General features: G+C 41.9%; 1 protein-coding gene and 1 long non-coding RNA gene across 8 annotated transcripts in view; one reads left to right on the top strand and one right to left on the bottom strand.

The window, feature by feature from the left end:
- Positions 1-21,112, top strand: part of FERMT1 (FERM domain containing kindlin 1) — a 47,431-nt gene that overhangs the window by 20,444 nt on the left and 5,875 nt on the right. For all 4 annotated transcript variants that reach the window (XM_043512126.1, XM_038395232.2, XM_043512128.1 and 1 more), the window contains exons 8-13: positions 4,186-4,317; positions 4,477-4,526; positions 7,615-7,739; positions 8,735-8,841; positions 9,906-10,127; positions 20,387-20,511. In XM_043512126.1, coding sequence (XP_043368061.1) covers positions 4,186-4,317; positions 4,477-4,526; positions 7,615-7,739; positions 8,735-8,841; positions 9,906-10,127; positions 20,387-20,511 — 761 coding nt within the window. The remainder of the gene's footprint in view (positions 1-4,185; positions 4,318-4,476; positions 4,527-7,614; positions 7,740-8,734; positions 8,842-9,905; positions 10,128-20,386; positions 20,512-21,112) is intronic.
- Positions 10,045-21,112, bottom strand: part of LOC119853011 — a 34,898-nt gene continuing 23,830 nt past the window's right edge. For 3 of the 4 annotated variants that reach the window (XR_006280383.1, XR_006280382.1, XR_006280385.1), the window contains 2 exons: positions 18,698-18,883; positions 10,048-10,160 (listed from right to left, as the gene is read on the bottom strand). This is a non-coding gene — a long non-coding RNA (uncharacterized LOC119853011). Of the gene's footprint in view, positions 10,161-18,697; positions 18,884-21,112 lie in introns of all 4 variants that reach the window. The other variant, XR_006280384.1, reaches the window with a different exon arrangement.

Raw genomic sequence — 21,112 nt, forward strand, 5'->3', positions numbered from 1 at the left:
AGAAAGTTAGGTCCAGTAGTTTAATTCACAGCATAACTGGCATTTCACTTGCAGCTATTTGTAGTGCACGCAGAGGTATTGTCATAAATGCACCACCCACCATTTGTAGTGTCTGGGCTTGCATTAAATCTAATTTTTTAAGATCTGATTTTGGTGCTGCCCCAAAAGCTTGGCAGCCATAGTCCATAACTGGTGTGATTAAGGCTCTGTATGCCACCAGCAGTGTTTTCTTATCCACCCCCAGTTAGTCTCAGCAAGCCTTGTAAACAGAAGGAGTACTTGTGGCACCTTAGAGACTAGTCTCTAAGGTGCCACAAGTACTCTTTTTCTTTTTACGGATACAGACTAACACGGCTGCTACTCTGAAACCTTGTAAACAGGTTAATCCTTCCTGTACGTTTATCTTTAACATAGTTTATATGATCTTTCCAAAGTAATTTAGTATCAAACATTTACTTCTCAGAATTTGAACCTTTTAACTACATGTGTTCTCCATATAGATACTGTTTTCATTCCTTTTTCTAAAAAACAATCCTTTGGTTTTAGCAATGGAGAACTTGAAATCCCATGCATTTCCCCAGCCAGAGGTCTCTCAACACTGAGTCTCTTTTCTGCCACCTCAATATTCCTGTTCCTAATCCACAGAGCAGGGTGAATAGAGTGACACCTACCCCCAGCACTTAGGCTGATAAAAATTGTACACCACAGGGAAGTGTTAATATTCTATATATTCAACATAACTTTCCCAACTCTGACCTGCATGGTCCTTCTACTCAAAAATAAAGACTCCTGTATCTCATACTATTTTTGTATTACGGTTTTTAATTGTTCAGTGTGCTCAGTGGTGCATCTTCCTTTCGTAAAATGCTCTGCACCGTCTCTGTAATGCCATTGTGTTCCAAATAGGCATCCAGTCTTCCATTCACTCCATAATTTTACCCAGACAGGATATGAGAGCCCCTGCCAACATGGCTACTGCCTTTCACGGAGACAGGAATTATTAAGCCAATGGGAGAGCTCTCTTTCGTCGGCTGAGAGCATCTTCACCAGAAGTGCTACAGTGGCACAGCTGTAAATGATGTCACGTAGACATAGCCTTAGTCTGAATTCCATTCATTCTTCTAATTTGCCTGTATATTTCTGATGTCTTGGGATCTTAGTTTATCCACCCACAGTACTTACTCCAACTCTTTCTTTGATTTTTGTTTTTTATAATTCTTTGTGCTATTGTCTTACTTCTTTTATACTTCATTAGATCTTCATTATTCATTGTATTTTCTGCTTTTTTTTTATAGGATTTGTTCTTTTCTTTAACTGCCATTTTGCATTCCTCATTCCACCATGGAAGTGATTTTTAGTTTTATTTTTTAGTTTTGGTGTACGTAAATATCCTAGGTATGGTTACCATAGCTGTTGCCATTAATCCCTTTGTTACATTATCACTGAAATTCTCTGTCATCACTCACCCAATGATTATTCACAAATTCAGTACATTTACTTGTAAATAGCTCCCAGTTAGCCTTCTTAAAATTCCAGGTGGGTCACTTTCCATTATCTTCCACCTTACTTTGCCCTTGAAAAGAATAAGTATAAGGAAATGGTCACTCCCCATTCCTTCTTCCATATATACTTCTCAGTTGCATTTACTTTCAATACCTGTTGTTATAATTCCCAGATGTAATTAGGAAAAACTACTACCTGCTGCATTAAATCTAGCTGGGGTGCCATTGTTTAAAACTACTAGATTGTTTTCATCAATGAACTTTTCTAAGCATGCACCATGTTTACCAGTTGTCTTACTTCCCCACAATTTATGATGACTATTTAGGTCACTGCATACAACATATGGTCTTTTAGCATTTGAGCTGTAGCTCACGAAAGCTTATGCTCTAATAAATTTGTTAGTCTCTAAGGTGCCACAAGTACTCCTTTTCTTTTTGCGAATACAGACTAACACGGCTGCTACTCTGAAACCTTTCACTATCTCTTGTAGCTCTGAACTTCCTAATTTGCCACAAGTTATAAATATTATAAATCCTTAAAGAAATATTACTCTTCTGCATTGGGATCTCCGCAGTATTGTATGGTCGGCTTGCTTCTTCATTCTCTACTGCTTTGTAGTTTAATCTTTATCTTATGAAAGTACAAAACACCTCCTCCTCTTCCTCGTTTTTGGTCTTGCCAAACGGCAAGATACCATGGAATTTTAAAGGCAAGCTTTTCAGCCACGTTTCCTGGGTACATCTGACATCTGGTTTAGCTTTCATTTCCATGATATTTTCTTTTCGTTCTTGACCATGTGCTGTCAGGCTGTGTGCATTCCAACAAAAGACTGAGATCCCCATACTAGTCATATTTCACCGTTAACTTCATTCAAAATTGCATGAATGTGGTCCATTGACAAGTTGCTAATATACAAGTATTTCTCCATTGCCCTTCTGTTAATTTTCATTTTTTCTGATTCCCCCCATTTGTGATATATAGTCCATCACTTCTATCACAAATGCAATAAACCTTTCTTTTTTCATTACTGGTAGGTAATTGGGAAAACCTGTTCCTTATGCGGCGTTTATCATATTCTTTATAGAACAAGGCTCTGTCTGCGGGTCCCCTTTTCCTGTGCTGATTGTCTCTTTCTTCTCCACGTGCTGCTTTGAAAGTCTCCTTCCAGTTTTCACATTTATTGACAGTTTTTGTCTTTTGTATCTCTTTAGCTTGCCGCAATACACCCTCCGTATGCCAGACTGTTGTTCCCACCAGTTATGACCTTTGACCTCTGTCTCTTCTCAATAGTTTTCATAGGAATGCTTTCCCCCCCATTTACCACGTCTTTTTTTCCCTTTACAAACAGCCGCTTCATGCCCATACCGTTGGCTCTGATAACACCTTAAGAGCGGGGGTTATATGGCTCAGTTCTCAGTATCTGAAAACCTAATGTTACTTTTCCAGGTATAGTCAGTCCCTTGAATGTCATCAGTACAGCTCTTGATGCCTTGTTTTCTTCTCATTTACTCATTAGTCAGGAAGTGACTAAAACTTTATCTTCTCCTATGCTTTTGGTTATCTCATAACTGATCAGCTCTAATAGCACACCATCTGTTACACCCTTTATTTCAGTCAAATACTTTGGTAGCTGGCAACTTATTTTAACTTTCCCTAGTATTTTAGTTTTTAGCAGTTTATCAGCTTGCTCTTTGTTTTTACATTCAACTAGAAGATCACCATCCCGCAGCTTCCTAGCTCTTACAGTATCCCCTACACTTTTTTTAAATCCAAGCAGCTACTTTCACAGGGTTAACATTGTGTAATCTTATTTCTTTGGCTAGGGATCTTACCCAGAGAACATTTTGGTTTATTTCCTTCCTCAGCTTTGCTTTTTTGCTGCTATCATCATGATTCTGCTTCTATTCTTTTCTTTTCTTTCCCCTACTTTGCCCTGGCCTGCACTACAAACTTGTATCAGTACAACTACGTCGCTCAGGGGAAAATCTATACCCCAGTATAGGTAGCATCTTCACTAAGCGCAGTAGCTCTGTAACTGTAGACAACTCCTTTGTACCCATTCTCCCTCTCTAATAGACACTTCTTCATTTTCCAGAGTGACTTCATTTGGGGTAAGGGAATCCTCCATCACCCTGGCCCCACCCCCTTCTGCTCTCAGTTATGGGCTTTATATAGGCTCCCCTTGTTCCTGTCCAGCAGAGCCTCCTCTTTAATTAGTCCTCCTTGCTCCTTGGGTCCTCCTCCAGGTGTAGCCTAGGTGGGTAATTGGGCCTTGCTTATCCCTGTCACAACTGGCCATAGAACTTCCCCAGCATAATTCCTGTTTGAACCAGAACATCTTTTAGAAACGTTTAGTGGGCCAGGGATGAGATTGTTAGCCAGGGGGGTACCCTGACAGAATGTAGAATTATCCAAGAGTGGAATGTCACCATTGGCAATCGCCGTACAAGCTTTTTGGCAATAATTGCATTAATAGAAATCCTATTGTATTTACCCTGTTGTTTACAGTCAATGGAAATTCCATCCTAATTCCTCACTATGGAGGCCCACACGAGGTGGACCCCACCCTAGAAAATCGATTGCATTCTTTTTGGAGTCTTTGCTTACAGGTAGCTAGTAATATTGACAGTATGTTTGAAATAAACTAGGCCTTTCAATCCAACTCTCTCTATTTTATTACAGTATCACTTAAGCAAGTTATCGTTATCATCAGAGGCACAAGACTTCACAAATGAATCTGAAGTAGATGAAGTGGAAGCTGCGCTTTCCAATCTGGAAGTAACGCTGGAAGGTGGAAAAATGGATAACACTTCGGTATGTCATTTGGGGTCCCGAGCTCGCTCTCACTGAAGTCACTGAATCAAATACCTTAGCTTTATATCCTGAGAACTCTGGTAAGAAAGCAGGACCTGAAGAGTGTGACAGCAGTTTAGGAAGTGTGTTGTAATAAAATTTGTCCTTGATTATCCTTAGGAGGACATTACAGACATACCGAAACTTGCAGATAATCTCAGGCTATTTAGGTGAGTAAATACATAAAGATTAAACCAAAAAAAAAGCTATGCATGTAAAGATTCCTTCCGTTTTGTTGCCTTTTAATCCTGTCCAAGTGATCTCTAACTATATCAATGATTTTGAGGAGAGCAGTGAAGATATCTGATATTTGTATATGACAAATGACATAACTGGCACTTTGGCATAATGTCCTTTTTTGCTGCTTTTTCCTAAATTTTTTTTTTTTTCAGATCCTCATCTGGTGTACACTGCATCAGTGTACCTCCATTGCAGTCAAGGGAGCTATACATATTTACACCTCCTAAAGATCTGTCCCTTTATACATAAGAGTTCTCTGAAAATTCTCCATCAAAACTTTTTTTGACAACAAAAATTGCCTTTTTTTCTAAATCAAATTTTTCACACTTTTTTTTTCTTCCAATTTGAAATATTTTTTTTTATTTTTTGTCTCCAAAAATTTATAACTTAAGGGGGAAAGTCCTCCTCAAAATCTTGCATTTCTTTCTAATATTTTTAACAGTAAATACTGAAATATTACAGCTGGTTAGAAACAGTAACACAAACGTGGGGCCAGATTTAAATGATTTCAAATGGAGTTACACCAGTTTGAAATTGGAATAATGATGTGGTGAATCAGGTCTATAATACCTAGCCTTCAAAGGGTTCGATTTTTATTGGTAAAGTTCAATTTCACCATATACACTCAAACAGATGAAAAATTATTTCTGTTGATAATAAAGTTTGCAGATAGGAAAAGCAAGAAAAATGCTACTTGAGAAGTTTTTAGAGTTTGAATTAAGGCTATTTACTTTGTATATTTTGATATCTGATGTGGACAATTTGTGTTAATGATGATAAAATTTAAACATTTTTAATCTCAACATCTGTTGTCATTAAATAATTAATGTCTGACCTCCCCATCATCTGAACCCCTTATAGGTCCCCACAACTGTGAAAATTTAAGTTGATTAAAATTGGAAAATAAGCTTAAAAATAAAAATGTCTGTCAAAATTATTTTTTTTAAATTGAATTCTGCCAAGCCTAATAACATGTAACCTGCACAAGAAACAGTCCAAAAAGTACAGTTCCATCATCACATTACAAATGATCATGAGTAGACTGTTGTACTGAATCACATCACAGTAACTGCAAGACTGTAACATTTGTTCTTTCAAAAAAGGACCCAGTTTTTAGAGAAACAAAGCCTTCTATTGTGGCATTATTTATCAGTTTCATTCTCTTGACAAATTATATTGAACTGACCTTGCTTGTTAAATGGCTCAGATAAACCTGCAATGTATAGCTGTCATATTTGCATATGAAAGTTGCCTGGTCATTTCCAGTAAAGAAATCAGTTCAACAGTTATGACGCTTCCAAGGTGTGTTAAGATGAAAGAGAACTCAACCCTTTTAAGTGCTATCAGTTCCTTAGTTTTAGGAATGGATTGTTTGTTTTTCCCGCCCCAACAAGACTGTTCTCTTTAGACAGCAATCAGTGATTATTTTTAACCATTTAAGAATGTTATAAATCACATAGGCATTTCAAAGTATATATGAAAATCAGATTAGATGTAAAACATTCCTTTAAAAGGCTAGTAGTGTTGTTACTAATACTTGCTTTGTTGCACGCTAAATACACTGTTTTGCAAACCTGAACGTGTTTGCACCGACAGATGCATTCACATGCATCATGTTGAATCACTGTGTGTCATTGCAACATATTGGGGAAAACAATCTTTGCATTTGTATGAGTGATAGATAATATTGGATAGTTCACTCGCATCTGGCCCAAGAACTACTGAACTATGGTTTTTTTTTTTGTTTTTGTTTTTTGTTTTTTAAACAAGTAATAAGTAGGGCTGGTTGAAAAATTTCTATCCAAACTTCTTCTTTTTTGGAAAATTGGGTTTTTGACTAAACAAAAGTTTTCACAGCTGGGTCCGCTTTCTTCTGAAACGTTTATTGGTTTTGTTTTTGTGGTTTGGGGTTTTTTCCTGTCAGAAAAATGAAAACCAAATATTATCCATTGCCAAAAAGTTTTTGGAATTTTGACAACATCAAAATGTTCTAGATGGAAAAATGCTCATTTTCCAATCAGCTCCAGTACTAAATGGACAGTACTGTTCTGTAATTATTAAAGATTGATAATAACTTTAGTATTGGGACATGAAGGGTTTCACTACTGAAGACAACAGTATTTTAAGTAGATTATGTTTTTAACTTAAAATAGTGATTATGTCTCTTCAAACATATTAGGTTTGATCCTCCTCTTGCTAGTGTATTATCAGTAGAGTTACTCCTGATTTAGACCAGTATAAACAAGAGGAGCATCACGCCCAAGTTGTGGATAGTCCTGGAGAAAATGTTACTCAGTTAATTAAACAATTGCAACTCCTCCCTAAGGCAGATGCATTTAGACTGGTTTAAGAGGTTTAGCTTGCATTGGCAAAGTACTCAATTAAATGAAACTGATTAAAGCCAGAGTCAAACCAGTTTAAGTGTGTGTCTATGAGGGGTTTACAGCAGTTCTTCTAGATGGATTTAAAATGATTATTATTTATTATTTGTATTAATATAGTGCATAGGAGCCCTAGTTAAGGACCAGGACCCTATTGTGCTAGGTACTGTACAAACACTGAACAACAAGACAGTCCCTGCCTCAGAGATCGTACAATCTAAGCATAGATCAATTTAGTCAAACTGATACAACTTTCATAATAATGACAAGGCCTCGGAAACCATCTGGAGCATCAGAATTAATGTATATATCAGACAAAACCTCATTTAGCCTTTTTAGAAGAGACTGATACTGTTTTATTAATATAAAACTTAAAGATGGACCTTAATCAATATTCTGGGTATAAACATACCTGGATTTCAGGGTAACTTGGAGTTTGTTCGGGACAATGGGGATTGAGCCGTCTCTCACTTACAAAAGTGCAAATCATTAGTAACTCCTCTCAAGTCAGTAAGTGAATGACCTCGGTGGAGCTATTCTGGGTCTATACTGGTGTATCTGAGAGCAGTCTATGGCCCAGTGATTTGTAGGTTGCAATATAAGCCATAAAACTGATTCACATCCTCTTTATTTGTAGGCCCAAGAAGCTAACACTAAAAGCCTTCAAGCAGTATTGGTTTGTCTTTAAAGACACTTCAGTATCTTATTTTAAAAACAAGGAAGCTGGGCACGGGGAACCCATTGAGAAGCTAAACCTAAAAGGTAGGAATTTGTTTTTCCTTTACCATATTTACTCTTTAATTCATAGTATGGAAAAATTAATGTAGAATTCTCTGTAAATTGTATACTAAAAGATAAATATGGTAGCACTTAATCCTACAGCTGTTTACAGATATTGGCCTGTTTGGGGCCTGATCATACAGGCTTTACCTGCAGAAAGAGGCCCAGCCAAACAGTGGTTTTTGTTTTGTTTTTTTTTTCCCACCAAATGCATCCGATGAAGTGAGCTGTAGCTCACGAAAGCTTATGCTCAAATAAATTTGTTAGTCTCTAAGGTGCCACAAGTACTCCTTTTCTTTTTGCGAATACAGACTAACACGGCTGCTACTCTGAAACCAGCCAAACAGTGTTAGCCCCAAAGGAGGTGTTCCTAGCCTATCTGGCCTGACTTGCAAAGTGCTGAGGGCCACTGAACTCAGTGGAAGTTGAGAGAACGTACAGCCATGAAGATCAGACCCTCTCTTTGCGACACTTTTGTTTCCAAATATTTATACTGTATGTTTAAGGCAAATTCTCACCCCTGTCCTTGGCGGGAAAAGTAAACTGGTAATAGAGGACTTGGGGTAAAATTCCAAAAAGTGCCAAAGACCCATTTTCAAAACTAGTCACTTTTGAAAATGGGCTTTAGCCTCGTAAATCACTTAGGTGCTTTTGGAAATGTTACCCTATTCCATTAAACACGTCTCCATTATAATGCTCAGATCCATGTCAATTTCAGACATCTTTTTTACCTCACTGGTCATATTCTTGTGTGTTGAGTTAAACATCGTGCTCTTAGCACTACAGGTGCTCAGCACTTTTGCAAATTAGACCAGTCATTTAGGTGCCTCGCTTTGGGCTAATGTTTGAAAATCTTGCCCACAGATCTCAGAAACATCCATTAAACACAGACTTTCCATGGCGATAATAGTTACTATCAGAGGAGCAGGAACTAAATACACGTGTCCTTCATTTCCTTTTGTCTCTCTGTCATTTAGGATGTGAAGTTGTACCAGATGTAAATGTAGCCGGGAGAAAATTTGGAATTAAATTACTCATTCCTGTTGCTGATGGCATGAATGAAGTGTATTTGAGATGCGATAATGTGAGTAATGAGACAAAAAGCACATTCCTCATTCTGGATGTTTATTATGGCATCTCCTAGGAAGGCAAGTCACAGAACAGCCCCTGTGATAGACCCTGTACAGATAAATAAAGATGCTGCAGAGATCTCACAATTTATGTCAGACAGGATGCCACAAGTGGACAAAACAGGCAAATGGGCTGTGGGTTGGTAGAGGGGATAAAGTAACAAGAAAAGAGTGTTCATTCATGTATTCACATGTAGAGCCATTTGAAACAAGTATGCGCATGGTGAAAAATTTCAAAATAAATGAAGATGTTGTGTTTTGAAATTTTCAGACACTTTTTTTCCCCCCTCGCTTTTTTCCCACTGGAAAAACGAGCAGCGGGAAGGATAGTCGAAAAATAAGTGATTTTTACACACACACACACACACACACACACACACACACACACACATTTTTTTAAAATTTTATTGTATTGAAATTTGTCATTAAAAATGTGTTGACCCAAATGAAGATTCTTTGTGAAAATTTTCATTCTGGTCACAAAAAAAAGTTCCATGGAAAATATCTCCCCCCCGGCTCTATTCCAAAGCATTTTATTTTACTCACTAGACCCAGTAGCCACTGCTGGAGCCAGGAGAATGTATCAAATGGTTTCCCACAAATATTCACTTGGATAAAATATTGAATTTGCTTCTGCTCTGTTTATGCCTGTGGATCAGATACGCTGAGCACCCACAGTTGCTACTGAAGCCAATGGGAACTACAGATGCTAGGCGTTTCTCAGAGTCAGGCCCTATGTGAATGTTCTATCAAGCAGGAATATTAATAGCTGATTTCAAATACACGTCAGAATATTCCAGCTTTGGAACTCACAAAGGTAATCGTCTCCTGGGAAGCTGATTCTGAGTTACACTAGCCCAATCAGAGAGCAGCATTGATACATGTGATTTATGTGTCCAAACGAAACTAATCGACACAGCTTGAATTTTGGGTGTTGAATGATCATAATGAACTGCTTCTGAGCAACAAACAGCAAGAATTTGGCCAGTAATTGCAAACGATTGGGTTTTTATTGCAGGAGAATCAATATGCGTGCTGGATGGCTGCTTGTGTCTTAGCTGCGAAAGGCAAAACAATGGCAGACAGCTCTTACCGGCCCGAGGTGCATAAAATCCTTTCATTCCTGAGGATGAAGAACCGGACCACGTCTCCGCAGGCGGTCTCCAATCCAGAGAGCATGGACATGAAACCAGAATGCTTTGTCTCACCACGATATGCCAAAAAATACAAGTCCAAACAGGTATAGCTGGCGACAACAGGGTTAGGCTGGCCCCTGAGAAAGGAGAGATGACAGGCTTCTTATACACTTTGGGGTGGAGCCCAGGGTCGGACTAGCTCAGAACAGTGCTGGGAAACTTCTCAAGGGGCTCCTGGCCACAGCCAGGAATATCTTATAACAGTAATTCTCCTCCTCGGGGTTGAATGAGAGGCCTGTCTCTTTAAAACAAGCACAGTGACAGGCTCTCAACATTTGCTTTCTCCCAGGAAGCCCCGTGCAGCCACCCCTCTGTCTCCAAAGCTAGCGGCCGCCTGCTGTTGATGGTTCTGGCACCCCAGAAGGAGGCACCAGGGACGGGGTTGTCTGTACCTTAGCAAAAAGAAAAGGAGGACTTGTGGCACCTTAGAGACAAATTTATTTGAGCATAAGCTTTCGTGAGCTACAGCTCACTTCATCGGATGCATTCGGTGGAAAATACAGTGGGGAGATTTATATACACACACACAGAGAACATGAAACAATGGGTTTTATCATACACACTGTAAGGAGAGTGATCACTTAAGATGAGCTATTACCACCGGGGGCGGGGGGGAAGGAGGAAAACCTTTCATGGTGACAAGTAAGGTGGGCCATTTCCAGCAGTTAACAAGAACGTCTGAGGAACATTGGGGCGTGGGGTGGGGGGGAGAAATAACATGGGGAAATAGTTTTTTACTTTGTGTAATGACTCATCCGCTCCCAGTCTCTATTCAAGCCTAAGTTAATTGTATCCAGTTTGCAAATTAATTCCAATTCAGCAGTCTCTCGTTGGAGTCTGTTTTTGAAGTTTTTTTGTTGAAGGATAGCCACCCTCAGGTCTGTAATCGAGTGACCGGAGAGATTGAAGTGTTCTCCGACTAGTTTTTGAATGTTATAATTCTTGACGTCTGATTTGTGTCCATTTATTCTTTTACGTAGAGACTGTCCAGTTTGACCAATGTACATAGCAGAGGGGCATTGCTGGCACATGATGGCATATATCACATTGGTAGATGCGCAGGTGAACGAGCCTCTGAGAGTGTGGCTGATGTGATTAGGCCCTATAATGGTGTCCCCTGAATAGATATGTGGACAGAGTTGGCAATGGGCTTTGTTGCAAGGATAGGTTCCTGGGTTAGTGGTTCTGTTGTGTGGTGTGTGGTTGCTGGTGAGTATTTGCTTCAGGTTGGGGGGCTGTCTGTAAGCAAGGACTGGCCTGTCTCCCAAGATCTGTGAGAGTGATGGGTCGACCTTCAGGATAGGTTGTAGATCCTTGATGATGCGTTGGAGAGGTTTTAGTTGGGGGCTGAAGGTGATGGCTAGTGGCGTTCTGTTTTCTTTGTTGGGCCTGTCCTGTAGTAGGTGACTTCTGGGTACTCTTCTGGCTCTGTCAATCCGTTTCTTCACTTCAGCCGGTGGGTATTGTAGTTGTAAGTATGCATGATAGAGATCTTGTAGGTGTTTGTCTCTGTCTGAGGGGTTGGAGCAAATGCGGTTATATCGTAGAGCTTGGCTGTAGACAATGGATCGTGTGGTATGATCTGGATGAAAGCTAGAGGCATGTAGGTAGGAATAGCGGTCAGGAGGTTTCCGATATAGGGTGGTGTTTATGTGAGCATCGCTTATTAGCACCATAGTGTCCAGGAAGTGGATTTCTTGTGTGGACTGGTCTAGGCTGAGTTTGATGGTGGGATGGGAATTGTTGAAATCATGGTGAAATTCCTCAAGGGCTTCTTTTCCATGGGTCCAGATGATGAAGACGTCATCCAATGAAGCGCAAGTAGAGTAGGGGCATTAGGGGACGAAAGCTGAGGAAGCGTTGTTCTAAGTCAGCCATAAAAATGTTGGCATACTGTGGGGCCATGTGGGTACCCATCGCAGTGCCGCTGATTTGAAGGTATACATTGTCCCCAAATGTGAAATAGTTATGGGTGAGGACAAAGTCACAACAAAGTTCAGCCACCAGGTTAGCCGTGACAGTATCGGGGATACTGTTCCTGACGGCTTGTAGTCCATCTTTGTGTGGAATGTTGGTGTAGAGGGCTTCTACATCCATAGTGGCTAGGATGGTGTTTTTAGGAAGATCACCGATGGATTGTAGTTTCCTCAGGAAGCTGCAGCGGCACAGGAGCTAGCAAACAGAGCTGTAAACAGGGGAGTTTGAGTGGGAGTTTGAAAGGGGAGTTTATATTGTGGTGCTTGTTTGGGGTTTGTTTTTGCTGGGGGGGGCGGGTCTTTTTGGTGTGGCTTGTGTTTCCCAGATTAACAGGATTTAGGTGGGAAGGCTATGACCGATACGGAGGCAGCTGTGGGAGTGACTCATGTAGTGGAAGAGACAATGAGGATGACTGGATGTGGAAGCTGTGGTATGTACGTGATCCTGGAGGGGGGACCTGGAAAGAGTTTTTTCTGCATGAAATGCCGTCTGATAGAGCTGATGGAGGAAAAGATCCAAGGTTTGGAGGTGCAGATGGAAAGTCTGGTTGAGTTTAGGAAGGGGTTTGAGCAGATGATGAAGCAAAGACATGAGGTATCTGAAGGGAAAAGCTCAGACTTACAGATGGAAGTGAAACCAGATATTATAGGGATAACAGAAACATGGTGGAATAGTAGTCATGACTGGACTACAGGTATTGAAGGGTATGTGCTGTTTAGGAAAGACAGAAATAAAGGTAAAGGTGGTGGAGTAGCATTGTATATCAATGATGAGGTAGATCGTAAAGAAATAAGAAGTGATGCAATGGATAAGACAGAGTCCGTCTGGGCAAAAATTACATTGGAGAAGATAACTAGTAAAGCCTCTCCTACGATAGTGCTTGGGGTATGCTATAGACCTCCGGGATCTAATCTGGATATGGATAGAGCCCTTTTTAATGTTTTTAATAAAGTAAATACTAATGGAAACTGCGTGATCATGGGAGACTTTAACTTTCCACATATAGACTGGAGGACCAGTGCTAGTAATAATAATAGGGCTCAGATTTTCCTAGATGCGATAGCTGATGGATTCCTTCATCAAGTAGTTGTTGAACCGACTAGAGGGGATGCCATTTTAGATTTAATTTTGGTGAGTAGCGAGGACCTCATAGAAGAAATGGTTGTAGGGGATAATCTTGGCTCAAGTGATCATGAGCTAATTCAGTTCAAACTGAACGGAAGGATTAACCAAAATAAATCTGCAACTAGAGTTTTTGATTTCAAAAGGGCTGACTTTCAAAAAATAAGGAAATTAGGGAAGTGGATTGGACTGAAGAATTTATGGATCTAAAGGTAGAGGAGGCCTGGGATTACTTTAAATCAAAGCTGCAGAAGCTTTCGGAAGCCTGTATCCCAAGAAAGGGGAAAAAATTCATAGGAAGGAGTTGTAGACCAAGCTGGATGAGCAAGCATCTTAGAGAGGTGATTAAGAAGAAGCAGAAAGCATACAGGGAGTGGAAGATGGGAAGGATCAGCAAGGAAAGCTACCTTATTGAGGTCAGAACATGTAGGGATAAAGTGAGACAGGCTAAAAGTCGAGTAGAGTTGGACCTTGCAAAAGGAATTAAAACCAATAGTAAAAGGTTCTATAGCCATATAAATAAGAAGAAAACTAAGAAAGAAGAAGTGAGGCCGCTAAACACTGAGGATGGAGTGGAGGTTAAAGATAATCTAGGCATGGCCCAATATCTAAACAAATACTTTGCCTCAGTCTTTAATAAGGCTAAAGAGGATCTTAGGGATAATGGTAGCATGACAAATGGGAATGAGGATATGGAGGTAGATATTACCATATCTGAGGTAGAAGCGAAACTGAAACAGCTTAATGGGAATAAATCGGGAGGCCCAGATAATCTTCATCCAAGAATATTACAGGAATTGGCACCTGAAATTGCAAGCCCATTAGCAAGAATTTTTAATGAATCTGTAAACTCAGGAGTTGTACCGAATGATTGGAGAATTGCTAATATCGTTTCTATTTTTAAGAAAAGAAAAAAAAGTGATCCAGGTAACTACAGGCCAGTTAGTTTGACATCTGTGGTATGCAAGGTCCTGGAAAAAATTTTGAAGGAGAAATTAGTTAAGGACATTGAAGTCAATGGTAAATGGGACAAAATACAACATGGTTTTACAAAAGGTAGATCGTGCCAAACCAACCTAATCTCCTTTTTTGAAAAAGTAACAGATTTTTTTAGATAAAGGAAATGCAGTGGATCTAATTTACCTAGATTTCAGTAAGGCATTTGATACCGTGCCACATGGGGAATTATTAGTTAAATTGGAGAAGATGGGGATCAATATGAACATCAAAAGGTGGATAAGGAATTGGTTAAAGGGGAGACTGCAACGGGTCCTACTGAAAGGCGAACTGTCAGGCTGGAGGGAGGTTACCAGTGGAGTTCCTCAGGGATCGGTTTTGGGACCAATCTTTTTATTACTGACCTTGGCACAAAAAGTGGGAGTGTGCTAATAAAGTTTGCAGAGGATTCAAAGCTAGGAGGTATTGCCAATTCAGAGAAGGATCGGGATATTATACAGGAGGATCTGAATGACCTTGTAAACTAGAGTAATAGTAATAGGATGAAATTTAATAGTGAGAAGTGTAAGGTTATGCATTTAGGGATTAATAACAAGAATTTTAGTTATAACCTGGGGATGCATCAATTAGAAGTAACGGAAGAGGAGAAGGACCTTGGAGTATTGGTTGATCATAGGATGACTATGAGCTGCCAATGTGATATGGCTGTGAAAAAAGCTAATGCGGTTTTGGGATGCATCAGGAGAGGCATTTCCAGTAGGGATAAGGAGGTTTTAGTACCATTATACAAGGCACTGGTGAGACCTCACCTAGAATACTGTGTGCAGTTCTGGTCTCCCATGTTTAAAAAGGATGAATTCAAACTGGAGCAGGTACAGAGAAGGGCTACTAGGATGATCCGAGGAATGGAAAACTTGTCTTATGAAAGGAGACTTAAGGAGCTTGGCTTGTTTATCCTAACTAGAAGAAGGTGGAGGGGAGATATGATTGCTCTCTATAAATATATCAGAGGGATAAATACAGGAGAGGGAGAGGAATTATTTCAGCTCAGCACCAATGTGGACACAAGAACAAATGGGTATAAACTGGCCACCAGGAAGTTTAGACTTGAAATTAGACGAAGGTTTCTAACCATCAGAGGAGTGAAGTTTTGGAATAGCCTTCCACGGGAAGCAGTGGGGGCAAAAGATCTATCTGGTTTTAAGATTCTACTTGATAAGTTTATGGAGGAGATGGTATGATGGGATAATGGGATTTTGGTAAGTAATTGATCTTTAAATATTCAGGGTAAATAGGACTAATCCCCTGAGATGGGATATTAGATGGATGGGATCTGAGTTACCCAGAAAAGAATTTTCTGTAGTATCTGGCTGGTGAATCTTGCCCATATGCTCAGGGTTTAGCTGATCGCCATATTTGGGGTCGGGAAGGAATTTTCCTCCAGGGCAGACTGGAGAGGCCCTGGAGGTTTTTCGCCTTCCTCTGTAGCATGGGGCACAGGTCACTTGAGGGAGGCTTCTCTGCTCCTTGAAGTCTTTAAACCACGATTCGAGGACTTCAATAGCTCAGACATAGGTGAGGTTTTTCATAGGAGTGGGTGGGTGAGATTCTGTGGCCTGCGCTGTGCAGAAGGTTGGACTAGAAGGTTGGACTAGATGATCAGAATGGTCCCTTTTGACCTTAGTATCTATGAATCTAAGTCAGTGGTGTCTTGAAGATAGCTGGGAGTGCTGGTAACGTAGGGCCTGAGGAGGGAGTCTACATAGCTAGACAATCCTGCTGTCAGGGTGCCAATGCCTGAGATGATGGGGCGTCCAGGATTTCCAGTTTTATGAATCTTGGGTAGCAGATAGAATACCCCAGGTCGGGGTTCCAGGGTTGTGTCTGTGCGTATTTGTTCTTGTGCTTTTTCAGGGAGTTTCTTGAGCAAATGCTGTAGTTTCTTTTGGTAACCCTCAGTGGGATCAGAGGGTAATGGCTTGTAGAAAGTGACGTTGGAGAGCTGCCTAGTAGCTTCTTGTTCATATTCCGGCCTATTCATGATGACGACAGCACCTCCTTTGTCAGCCTTTTTGATTATGGTGTCAGAGTTGTTTCTGAGGCTGTGGATGGCATTGTGTTCTGCACGGCTCAGGTTATGGGGCAAGTGATGCTGCTTTTCCACAATTTCAGCCTGTGCACGTCGGCGGAAGCACTCTATGTCTTTGAAAACTCGTGGCGAACGGGGGAAGTCCCGGATGACTGGAAAAAGGCTAATGTAGTGCCCATCTTTAAAAAAGGGAAGAAGGAGGATCCTGGGAACTACAGGCCGGTCAGCCTCACCTCAGTCCCTGGAAAAATCATGGAGCAGGTCCTCAAAGAATCAATCCTGAAGCACTTAGAGGAGAGGAAAGTGATCAGGAACAGTCAGCATGGATTCACCAAGGGAAGGTCATGCCTGACTAATCTAATCGCCTTTTATGATGAGATTACTGGTTCTGTGGATGAAGGGAAAGCAGTGGATGTATTGTTTCTTGACTTTAGCAAAGCTTTTGACACGGTCTCCCACAGCATTCTTGTCAGCAAGTTAAGGAAGTATGGGCTGGATGAATGCACTATAAAGTGGGTAGAAAGCTGGCTAGATTGTCGGGCTCAACGGGTAGTGATCAATGGCTCCATGTCTAGTTGGCAGCCGGTGTCAAGTGGAGTGCCCCAGGGGTCGGTCCTGGGGCCCGTTTTGTTCAATATCTTCATAAATGATCTGGAGGATGGTGTGGATTGCACTCTCAGCAAATTTGCGGATGATACTAAACTGGGAGGAGTGGTAGATACGCTGGAGGGGAGGGATAGGATACAGAAGGACCTAGACAAATTGGAAGATTGGGCCAAAAGAAATCTAATGAGGTTCAATAAGGATAAGTGCAGGGTCCTGCACTTAGGATGGAAGAATCCAATGCACCGCTACAGACTAGGGACCGAATGGCTCGGCAGCAGTTCTGCGGAAAAGGACCTAGGGGTGACAGTGGACGAGAAGCTGGATATGAGTCAGCAGTGTGCCCTTGTTGCCAAGAAGGCCAATGGCATTTTGGGATGTATAAGTAGGGGCATAGCGAGCAGATCGAGGGACGTGATCGTTCCCCTCTATTCGACACTGGTGAGGCTTCATCTGGAGTACTGTGTCCAGTTTTGGGCCCCACACTACAAGAAGGATGTGGATAAATTGGAAAGAGTACAGCGAAGGGCAACAAAAATGATTAGGGGTCTAGAGCACATGACTTATGAGGAGAGGCTGAGGGAGCTGGGATTGTTTAGTCTGCAGAAGAGAAGAATGAGGGGGGATTTGATAGCTGCTTTCAACTACCTGAAAGGGGGTTTCAAAGAGGATGGCTCTAGACTGTTCTCAATGGTAGCAGATGACAGAACGAGGAGTAATGGTCTCAAGTTGCAATGGGGAAGGTTTAGATTGGATATTAGGAAAAACTTTTTCACTAAGAGGGTGGTGAAACACTGGAATGCGTTACCTAGGGAGGTGGTAGAATCTCCTTCCTTAGAGGTTTTTAAGGTCAGGCTTGACAAAGCCCTGGCTAGGATGATTTAACTGGGACTTGGTCCTGCTTTGAGCAGGGGGTTGGACTAGATGACCTTCTGGGGTCCCTTCCAACCCTGATATTCTATGATTCTATGTAGAAGTCCAGTCTGCTGTGCCAGCAATGCCCCTCGGCCATGTACATTGGTCAAACTGGACAGTCTCTACGTAAAAGAATAAATGGACACAAATCAGACGTCAAGAATTAAAACATTCAAAAACCAGTCGGAGAACACTTCAATCTCTCTGGTCACTCGATTACAGACTTGAGAGTGGCTATCCTTCAACAAAAAAACTTCAGAAACAGACTCCAGCAAGAGACTGCTGAATTGGAATTAATTTGCAAACTGGATACAATTAACTTAGGCTTGAATAGAGACTGGGAGTGGATGAGTCATTACACAAAGTAAAACTATTTCCCCGTGTTATTTCTCCGTTCTTGTTAACTTTTGGAAATGGCCCACCTTGCTTGTCACCATGAAAGGTTTTCCTCCTCCCCCTTCCTCCCTCCTGCTGGCGATGGCTCATCTTAGGAGATCACTCGCCTTACAGTGTGTATAATAAAACCCATTGTTTCATGTTCTCTGTGTGTGTATATAAATCTCCCCACTGTATTTTCCACCAAATTCATCCGATGAAGTGAGCTGTAGCTCACAAAAGCTTATGCTCAAATAAATTTGTTAGTCTCTAAGGTGCCACAAGTACTCCTTTTGTTTTTGCGAATACAGACTAACACGGCTGCTACTCTGAAATCTGTACCTTAGGTAGATAGGATCCTCCACTAGCCCCCTAGAGTGGGAGAGGAAGCGAAAAACATCCCGTGGTGCCCCAACCCCTAGCAGAGCTGGTTGGGAAATGTTTTGGCTAAACTGGTTTTTAGGTTGGAAAAAACCAGTTCTCTGAAACAGAAAAAGTTCATGGGACAAGGTCTGTTTTGGCGAGAAAGTTTCTTAGGTCGGGGGAGGGGGCACGAGAAGATATGTATGTACGTACTTGCAAACACCACCTCCCAGAACAGCCAATAGTCCAGTGGTTAGGGCACTTGCCTGGGATGTGGGAGACCCAGGTTTAAGGCTGTGGTTTGCCTGAGGCAGCCCAGGGACTTGAACCTCTTCGCTATTCTAGGGTGGAAGGTTGATCTCTCTCTCGTTTTTCATTTAAAAAAGGCTCAGTTTCGTTCTGTTGCAAAACAGGAAAAGTTTTGAAGTCTCAAAAATTTGGGGAGGACTGGAAAAAAGTTTGCCAGGCAGCTCTACCCCCCACCCAGAAGTTGTACCAGTTTGTCACTCAGTGGGTTTGAATTGATCAAGTTACAATTGTCGAGTAACAAATTGTTGCGTGTAACAAATAAAGTCAGCCCATTCCTCCCAGAACTTATCGGCAGGCTCCTCTCCAAAGCCAGATAGCAGAGCTACCTGCAACTCAGCCCTCACCGTAGGGTTTTCTCCTTTATAGGGCCACAGACTCAGAGGGGCCCCCGCTGCAGGCCTCATAGGCTTCCAGAGCCCAGCCCTGGCGTTAGATCAGGAATCAGCGTGGTAAATCTGCTCCCTAGCAAAGAGCACCTTTGTTTGCACCGATGTACTTGTCACTAGATTGCGCGAATGGGGCTAAGTGCAGTGACTGCAGTGGGCATGAATGAGTACCAAAGGTAACAGCCTGGTGTCATAAAGGAGCTTGCTTCTCTCATTGGCTTTAAACCTGATCTGCCTACCCCAGCAGGTGAGCGGGGTCCTTTTCCCCAGCACTCTGCAGGGCTCCTGGGCAGCATATTTAGCATTCCAGCAGTATGGCTCAGGAGTGACTCTGCGCACTGCAATGCAGTTTCCACGCCATGAGCTTCTGCGGTCACCAGGGGGCAAGTTGGGGTAGCAGCCGCAGGTGGACCCAGCACAAAGCAGAAACAGGGAAGTGCGCCAGGCCAAAACAAGGATGCAGGATGAGAACCAGAAACAAGCCAGCCAAAGAATCGCTAGCCTGAGGCAGCGCAGGGTGCTGGAATGAGCCGTCGCTCCAGGCTAGCTGGTATCAGAGTGCCATATTGTCCTGCATGTGCAGCTTGGAAGCTAAAAGCTCTTCCTGTGTTGTCGCTTGGTTGGCAAACAATCGACAGAGGGACAGATTCCCTCCGTGCACGCCCGCTGCTCTGCACCAATCAGGCAAGGTAGAGCAGTCATAAATTCATTAGGTCTGGCTTCACGAGGCTCCCGCATGCCTAGAGGAATCCTTGGGTGGCAATGGGCCACCGTAGGAGCTCCTACATCACCCGACACCTGGCCTGCAGTGCAGGGGATGTGGCCAGGGCCTCCTAACATCCCGGTAGTCTCCAGCTGTGAAATGCTCCTTGGGGTAGGTGGGCAGCAAACATAAAATAGAGCAGCCCTGAGGTTGCTCTGCTTTATGCTGGAGCCCAGCACAGCAGAAAATGAGGATCAGGCAGGTATCTTTATGCCCCAGCCTCTCCTGATCTGCGCTAAGGAGAACAAGGCCACGGGTCAAGATCTGTCCCTGAGTGAATACAGCACCTTGTTTACTTAGGACAGTGACTACTTCATCCTGAACCATTTGTGTCTGAACACAGCCCTGGAGCGGACACTATTTTATTTGAAGAAAACAAAGGACATTTTTGCATAGTACTCATCCACCCGCTGAACTCCTTCCTCTCTCCCCTGTCTCTCTCAGTTGGCTGCCCGCATTCTGGAAGCCCACCAAAACGTGGCACAGATGCCGCTAGTGGAAGCCAAGTTGCGTTTTATCCAGGCGTGGCAGTCCCTCCCTGAGTTCGGTTTAACATACTACATTGTAAGGTAATGATGTCAGAGTGCCCTGCTGTTTTCCTGGTCAGTGATTGTCAGAGACTCCTTTTGAATCTCAGTTCTCAAAACACGATCTTACACTTTTTAAAAAAAAAAAAAAAAAAAAAAGACCCTTTTTAAATTCTGGAAACCTGCGTGCCATTTTAGGACCAGCTTTATTCTGGGTTTATACAGTTCCAAGCACAATGAGGTTCTGGCCTAGAACAAGGGCTCCTATGCGTTACAGTAATACAAATAATAGAAATATTATTATTTATTAGGTGGTAGCACTTAGGAGCCTTGTTACGCCCCATTGTGTTTGGCATTGTACAAATAATGATGAGTTTTGACTGAAGTAAGGTACCCGGAGGAATAAACTAGACTTATCACTCGCACAGATTCAAAGATGGAAAAGCACCATTTCCTTCTCCGTGTTCTCAACTATGCATTGCATTTCATCACTCCTGCTCTTTCCCATTAGCACTAGATGCAACACTGCTTTTCTTTTAAGCATCACACCTGTTTTGGCAATTCATTTCATACGATATGGATTCAAAAAGCAAACTGTCAGCTCCTCATTATCTCAGGGCTTGTCTCCACTTACCAGGGGATC

The sequence above is a fragment of the Dermochelys coriacea genome, chromosome 3 (assembly GCF_009764565.3).
Source record: "Dermochelys coriacea isolate rDerCor1 chromosome 3, rDerCor1.pri.v4, whole genome shotgun sequence".
NCBI lineage: Eukaryota > Metazoa > Chordata > Testudines > Dermochelyidae > Dermochelys > Dermochelys coriacea.